The sequence below is a fragment of the Equus przewalskii genome, chromosome 15 (assembly GCF_037783145.1).
Source record: "Equus przewalskii isolate Varuska chromosome 15, EquPr2, whole genome shotgun sequence".
Classification (NCBI taxonomy): domain Eukaryota; kingdom Metazoa; phylum Chordata; class Mammalia; order Perissodactyla; family Equidae; genus Equus; species Equus przewalskii.
The window spans coordinates 53,386,337-53,394,386 of NC_091845.1; the positions used below are offsets into that span (position 1 = coordinate 53,386,337).

The 8,050-nt window shown below is 50.0% G+C and overlaps 1 protein-coding gene across 2 annotated transcripts in view; it reads right to left on the reverse strand.

Annotated features, from left to right (window-relative positions):
• Positions 1-5,906, reverse strand: part of CMTM7 (CKLF like MARVEL transmembrane domain containing 7) — a 59,825-nt gene extending 53,919 nt beyond the window's left edge. The window contains exon 1 of one of the 2 annotated variants that reach the window (XR_011527086.1): positions 5,678-5,893. Coding sequence is in view for 1 of the 2 variants with exons in the window: in XM_070575897.1 (XP_070431998.1) it covers positions 5,678-5,836 (159 nt within the window). In the remaining variant the exon portion in view is untranslated. Of the gene's footprint in view, positions 1-5,677 lie in introns of both variants that reach the window. The other variant, XM_070575897.1, reaches the window with a different exon arrangement.
• Positions 5,907-8,050: the final 2,144 nt, after the last annotated feature.

Consider the following 8,050-nt stretch of genomic DNA (forward strand, 5'->3'; position numbering starts at 1 on the left):
AAACGTTCACCATATATTAAACAAAAGAAGCGTTTTACAGAATATATACAGTATATTATCCTAATTTTGTTTAAAAACCCCAAATTATATATGTCCACTATGAAGTAAGAAATTTTACTTTAAATATTAATCTCAGGGGAGAGAGAGTGGGAGAGTCTATTTTCTCCTGTTTTCCAAAGTTTTTACAATAAAAAAGTATTACTTCTGCTATTGGGAATAAAGCCCATAAATTGCCATGTTCTATTTTCATTTTGATTTGTTTGACATAGAAAGCAGTGTCTTGTTCTTGGATCTGGACTTGGTTGGGGTCACAGAATCTTGGCAGTGGAGTTCTTTGCTGCCCTTAACTCTCCAGCTTCCAGGAAATCGGACATGGGTATGCAGACTGCATCTGGGAACCAAACGGGTACTCCCCTGCTATACAGATGTAAACAGAACATGGAGAGGTGGACCGTTCTGGGTTACTCTGGGTCACTCTCCACTCATAGGTCTATCCACAGCTATACCAGCAGCTGAGATCCCTTACAGTCTAATTCTATTTGGGAAGTGGGCTGTGAATTCCCAAAGTGAAGCCCATAAGTGCCCTGGCCTCCAGGAAGGTCTGTAGGATGCTCTCTCATGCCAGAAAACTTAGGTACTCTCCCCTGGTTCACACACCCACTCAGGCCCCACCAGCCTGGGTAGGCTCCGTTAATCTTATTTCAGACAAAACCTCTCTGTAGAACATTAAGTATTTGCAATGCCCTCATTACTACCTTGAAATAAATAAAATGTATACAAATACATTCCTAATCCCCATGACAACCAAAAGAGTTTCCATAAAGTTCCAAAATAACCCCTAGGGGGCAGTACAGCCCCGTTGAGAACCACTTCAACATGGGGTTGATATTGACATGATGCTTCCCTGCTATTCTTACAGTAAGGACCACACCCTCATCAGGATCTGGCAGGCCTTGGGGGTTTGGTTCCAGTGTATTTCTCCAGTCTCACCCATGACACCCCCACCCTTGTTCTCTCCCCTCCAAGCACAGCAATACTCCTTCCTCCAGACTCAGAGCCATTGTCTGTGCTCTCCTTCCTTCTGATAAAGCTATTGCTTCATCCTTCAAATATCCCTTCCTCAGAGAAGCCCTTCTTTACCTCCCAGACAGGTCAGATCCCCTAGTTAATTCTCCACAGTACTGAGTACCTCTCTTTCATAGCTTTTGTCCCAGTTTATAGTTATATATTTATAATCATTTGATTCATGTTTATTTTTCCTATTACAGTATAAAGAGAACAGGGGCTGATCTGTCTTGTTTACTCTTCTTTCCACAGTGCCCTAGCATACAGTAGGTACTCAAATATTTGCTGAATAAATAAGTGAAGCTTCTGGAAGACATTTAGGTTTCCATCTTTGCTGCTTGTGAAACTACATTCTCCTCCATATTATGGCTCTGGAAATGTCACAGTCTCTGTGTTTCCGCGCAGGCAGACAGGGTCTGTCTTGTTACCTGCTGTATTCCACATGCCACGCAGAGTTATGAACACAGCAGATGCTCAAGAAATTAAATAAAGCCTCTTTCTAAATGTCAGGGGAGGGATGGTTAAGAACTGCCCAAATACTGGCTCCTGTCTTGTTACATCTTCTCTCTCCCCCCGCCCCACCCCCGCCACGGTGATGATAAATGGTAAAGATAAATGATGTTTTATCATTTATCTCTAACTTAAACACACTGAATGATGGCACTGGAGAGGGAAATGGGGCGCTCCCAACCTGACAAACCCAGACTCACTCTCAAGATTCAACTCAAATGCCACTTCATCTTCCCTCTGTCCTTCCTCCCTAATGCGGGCAACCATCAGCGCTTTCATCTCCCTGACCAGACAGTTTTGGTACTTGTCGTCTCCTCAGCAGAACCACAGACTTCTTGAGGGCAAGGGCTTCGTCGCAGCCATTTGTTTCCTGCAGAAACGAAGATGAATGTGGCATTCATAAGTGCCAAACAAATGAACTGATGAGGAGTGCCCATCAGGCCATGAGCAAGAGCATCTGGACCTTTTCAGACTCCAGGGCATCCCTTCCAGCTCAGGCTCCCCCAGCACGCAGGTGATGCCAGGAGACCTCGCTCTTCAGCTCAGACTCTGTGAGGTTCACAGGCAGACATTCCTCCCTCTAGTAGTGGACGTGGGGTGGGGGACACTAAGGCAGTTTCCTCAAGTGTAGCTGTGGCCCTCCCACACCCAGGGGCATCATGCAGAGTTATCTCCACCTCCTCAAGCTCCTCCCTAGATCTATTTCTTTTTAACAGCTTTATTGAGATACAATTCACACATTTAAAGTGTACAATTCAACAGTTTTTAGTATTTTCACGGAGTTGTGTGACCATCACCACAATCGATTTTAGAACATTTTCATCATCCCCAAAACAAACCCCTTATCTCAGTACTTGTGATGAGTTGTCTTTAGCCAATGAGACGGGAAAAAAAAGTTTCCAGAAGCCAAGAAAATGTTAAGGCATCCACTAGCTGCCACTCCCCATTGCTCCGAAATCTCCCAGCCCTGAGCAACCACGGACTACTTCCTGTCTCCATAACTTGCCTGTTCTGGACATTTCGTCTAAGTCTAAGCATATAATGTGTGGTCTTTCATGTCTGGCTTCTTTCACTTAGCACAACGTTTTTAAGGTCCATCCACGTTGGAGCATGTATCAGTACCTCACTCCTTTTTCTGCCGAATAACCTTCCACTGTATAGATATACCACATTTTATTTATCCATTCATCAGCTTATGGACATTTGGGTTGTTTCCATTTTTTGGCTATTATGAATAACGCTGTGTGTACGAGTTTTTGTGTGGACATGTTTTCACTTCTCCTGAGTATGTTCCACTTAGGAGGAGAATTACTGGATCTATGGGCACAGTTTGAGGAACTGCCAGACTCGCCAAAGTGGTCACACCATTTTTACATTCCCAGCAGCCGTGTGTGAGGGTTCTGACTTCTTCACCTCCTGCACATTCTTGCTGCTTATTATGTCTTTCTTATTGTCACCACCCTGCTGGGTGTGAGGTGGTACCTCACTGTGGCATTGATTGCCCTCAATGCATTAATAAGCGACACCTGTGCAAGTCTTCTGGGGATGAGGCCACTCAGGCCGGGGCTGGCTCCACCTCTGCTGCTGACAGCTGTGTGACTTGAGCAGCTCAGCCTTAGAGCCAGTTTCTTCACCTGTCAAACATGTTCTTCACTGGATTCTTAAAAACATTTAATGACACATACACGGTATATAGTATGTCATTCCTAGCACATTATCAAGAACAGCAGGGCTCAAAACATACAGCTATTAACAACAACAAAAAAACCCAGACCCTTAGGGCCAACAATTGTGACTGTGTCTTTAAAGAGGAAGACCAAAGAAACTAAACGATCGTGGCCACAGGATTATAAGAATTCATTAAGATGACACGGCAAGTTCAACATTCACTTAGAAACTCACTTTCTTCCTGTTTTCTCATCTTCTCATTTTCTGGTATTGGTAGGCCCAGGAAAGGCCCAAAGCAAAGCAAGGACGCTGTTCTCCAAGGGAACAGTCTTTGCAATGATTTCTCAACATAATATCTTGGCAGGTCCATTGCTCAGACCATGCTGAAAACACTTTACGGGAAGTCTAGCACAGAAAGGTCAGCCTGTTCAGGAAGCAAGTGAGACATCAACGGTCAAAATGCGAGACCCACAGACAGAGTGCCCAAAGGGTGGCACCACTTCAGCTGCTTCTGCTGTTCCCCATGTTAAAACTTGGCTGTCAAGTGTTTTCTAGCAAAGAAGACAAATGAACATCACACGCTGACGCAGGCATCCCAGGAGAGAGGAGCACGGGGGCAACGGGCAGAAGGGAGACAAGAGGCCCAAGTCCTAGATAGTCTCTTGATTGTAAAATGACCACCTGCAAGGGCAACTGCAGCCCTGGGGTCTGCTCAAACCAGCCTGCATCCACAGGGAGCTCCCCAGGGAAGGAAGAAGGTGTGAGAACCTCCTAGGCATGGGTTTAGCAGGGGCACACAGAGAAGCAATTCTCCAAGTCGTTGTTCTCTTCTTTGGACAATAGGCTCATCGTTGTCACCTGCGACCTGGCACAAGGGCCACAGTCTGGTTGAGGAGCTTAAAATGAAACGAAGGCTTCTCTTCCTCACAATCTTTGTCCACCAAACTCATGGAGCAACATGGAGCCTTCTCCTCCCCATTACCTCTGTGCATCAAATTCACGGACCAAGATAGAGGCTTCTCATCCCCATTACCTCTGTGCATCAAACTCATGGACCAAGATGGAGGCTTCTCATCCCCATCTTCATCCACTAAACTCATCATTCGACCCATGATATGTCTCCCAGTGATCGGGTAGGGTCTGTCTCACCCCTATCCTCTTTTAAGGATGGGGAGGTAGGCTGGGCGCCTTATTTGGCTGATCAGCAATGTTAGCCTGAGCCAAAAAATGCCTTGCTCAAAACCAACACTGCTCAGCACATTTTTTTGTTGTTGTTAGTAGAAGCTAACATGCCCCTACTTCCTAATGTTTGATCCATCTAAACACCCTTCGTAGAGAAAAGGGAACTCAGGCCCCTTTCCCTTCAGATCCGGCCCAAGCAGGAAATGAGAGCCCATCTACACACACCAGAACAGTGCTGTGGAGGCAGGGGCAGCTCTCAGCCTGCGTCCAGCCCCCTGGGGCGGGTCCACCTCAGCAGGCCCAGCTTGTGGGGCTGTTACCTCGTCTCTACCCTCACATTCCTTTCTCCACATCCCTCTTCAAAACCACCACTCCCCCCTCCACCATTCTTGCTGCAAACATTACAATGAGTGGAGAGTCACAAACAGCCCAACCCAGTTTCACAACATAAACAAAGGGGAAAGGGGTTTAAGATGAAAATTTTTTAAAGAAAAAAAATGGGAAGGGAGAAAAGAAAAGAGTGGAGAACACGAGAAGAGGCCGGGCAGCGTGTGCCCTGGCGGAAGGCCCCTGCGCGCCGCAGGTCACCCTCAAAGCCCAGCCCTTCATCCTGCCTGGCTCCGCAGGTGACCCCCATTCAGGCGACTCTGGCTCCCCAAATAAGTACCGGCTACTCCAAACAGACCATCTGCCTTCCGGCGGCCCCTGAGACCTGGACCCCGCCTTGGAACTCGAGAGGGCAGGGGTCCAGGGCGCTGCCCGAGGGTCCTAGTGCTTTCTCCCCACCATGGAACGCGGGACCTCCGGCCCCCTGCCTCAAGCGCCCGGAGCGAGGAGGCCCCGCGGGGCCGGGTTCAGAGGACAGGGCAGGCCGCTGGCGGGTTCGCGGCCTCAGCGCCGCCTCCCGGGCGACTCTCCCACCCCCGGCTCGGGTTCGAAGCGGCGCGGCCACGGAAGAGGAAGGAAGACGAAAAGGAACTTCTGCCCGTGGTTTCTACCAGAAGCCGCTCAGGCCCCGCAGCGGGGCGGCTGGGGAAACTTGGGGCCCTGGGGCCCCGGAGCAAGGGCTGCACCCGCAACTTTCCGAGAGGGAGCCTTCCTCCAACTTGACTTGCCGCCGCGATCCGCCGCCCGCACGCCTGCGGCGAGATGCTCCGAGGGCTCCGCCCGCGCCAGCCGCCTGGCGCGTCACCCCCGGGACCCCTTCCCTCCCGGGCCACTCCATGGGACCCCAGCCCCGCCCCGCTCTTACCATCTGCGCCACTTTCAGCAGGGCCGCGTGCGTGCGGGGGTAGATCGGGTCCAGCAGCCCCTCCGAGGGGCTCGCGCCCGCCTGCCCCGCGCCGGCCCTGGGGCCCGGGGCGCTGCTGCTGCTGCACGTGGTGCGGACGAGCCCGGCTCCGTGCGACATCGCGCGGCCCCTGCCCGCCCGCCGCCTCCCCAGGCAGCCGCCCAGGGGCCAGATAAGGAGGGGCGGTCCGGGGGCGGGGGCGGGGTCGGGGCGGGGCCGGGCCCCCGGGCGGGCGGCCGGCGGGGCGGGGCGCACGCGTCCCCTGCCCCGCCCCGAGCCCGGGATGCAGCGGTGGCCAGACCGGGTTGGCAGGGGCCGGGCCGGCGCTTCCCGGGGAGGTCGCGGCGGTCCCTGCCCTCGGGGATGCGCGGAAGTGGGGCTGGAGGGAGGAGGGGAGCGGACGCCATGGGCCGTGGCCTTTCCGTCGTGGGCAAGGCCCGGCCGCAGCTGGGTCTGAGCCTCCTGGGATTTTGTGTGGGTGTGGCTGCGGATGTGTGCTGAGAGTACAACTTAAGGCACCAAAATGCCCAAACCTTCCGTGTTCGGCTCCATTAATTTTCCTGTAGGCGTACACCTGTGTAGCCACTCCCCAGATCAAGAAATAGAACCTGCCAGTACCCCCGAAAAGTTCCCACCTGCTCATTCCCAATCTACCGTCCCTCAACGCAGCCTCTTTTCCCCAAGCCTCAGGTAACCACAATACTCCTTTCTGTTCACCATGGCTTAGTTTAGTTACTTTTAGACTTGATACACTTGAAGTAACACAGAATACTCTCATTTGTGTCTGGCTGCTTTTGTGTGTGTGTGTGTGTGTGTGTGTGTGTGTGTCTGGCTTCTTTTACTCAACACTATGCATTTGAGATTTGTCCTGTTGTACCTAATACATAAAGCTGTGGTGAACTTTCTGGTAAGATTTTTTGGTGGACATAAGCTCTCATTTTTCTGGGGTAAATACTGTCGACGAAAATAATCCATAACCAATCTATAAATGAAAATTTGGGTGAGTTTATTCTGAGCTGAAATCTGAGGACCATGGCCCGGGGCCTTTCTTCCCAAAGGAAGAAAGGGCACCAAGTAAGTGAGGTATACAGAGTGGTTATATACCCCCAAACAGGCTGTTTCACATATGATTGAAATGTCCCTCCCACAATAGTCACAAGATTGCCCTGTCAGCACAGCGCTTGATGGACACAGCAGGTAGTGGGTCTGCTATCTTGGTGGGTGTAGCGGGAGGCAAGTCTATTGTCTTGAGCTGGGTGGTCACAGGTGAGTGCAGCAATCAGTTCCCAGCCTAAGGAAAGATGCTTAATCCTTAAGGGAATGCCAATGTTGGGAGGGGGAGAGAAGTTGCCCCGTTATCTCAAGGGCCTTTGTTCTTGCCGTAGGGAATATCTAAAGCAGATATACAATGCATGCTCAATGGCCTTGGTCAGGCCCTTTTGGAAAGACAAGGTCAGGCCAAATTAGGTTTACACAAAACGGCTTCCTCATATACTCCAATATATCCTATTGCTTGCCATTTTTATTTGTTAATACCTATGAGTGGATGTGCTGGGTCACAAGGCGAGGATATGTTTACTTCTGTTAGACACTGTCAAACAGTTATCCAGTGACATACTGTGTTGCCCCCATTCTGGGTTATTTTTAAAATGAAGACAGGTCCAAACAGGGTTGCCACAATGAGATATGTTATCAGTGTTCCCTTTGAGCAGAGTGTCCCTGTGGCCGAACTTGTGACTTCCTTTGGAGATAACATAAAAAGTCTCCCTCTGTGAGATTACTGGATGCCAGTGCTATCCGAGTGGCAGTCTTGATAATTCTAGAATGTGGACATACTCAGGCAATCTGTGTTTTGACAAGTATCCCATGTCATGCTGATGAACACTCAAGGTTGAGAACCAGGCATTGCCAAAGTTGAGGCATTTGGGGATTCATTACACTATTTCCTCTACTTTTGTGTACATTTGATCATTTTCATGACCAAAAAACAAATTGCCTCCAATGTCTGTCTTCTCTTTATACAGCAGTCACAGTGCCTGGAACCTCCATTTCTTTCTCTGTAAAACAAAGATAATTGCACCTAGGGGCTGCTGTGACAAGGCAATAGACAGGCAGGCGTTCTGTAACATTTCCAGCTCTATGCCCACAGGCAGGAAGTTGGTATGCGTATCATTTTTCACGTAGATTTACATTTTCACTCCTGTACTTTCCCAAGGCTTTGGAACCCACAATGGAGATGACAGGGGGTCTTTGTTGAAGTGAGGGCTTCAGGGAAGCAGAAGAACCAAGCACTGGATAATGTCTCTTCCTCTAAGGGAGCTTCATCCAATTCCT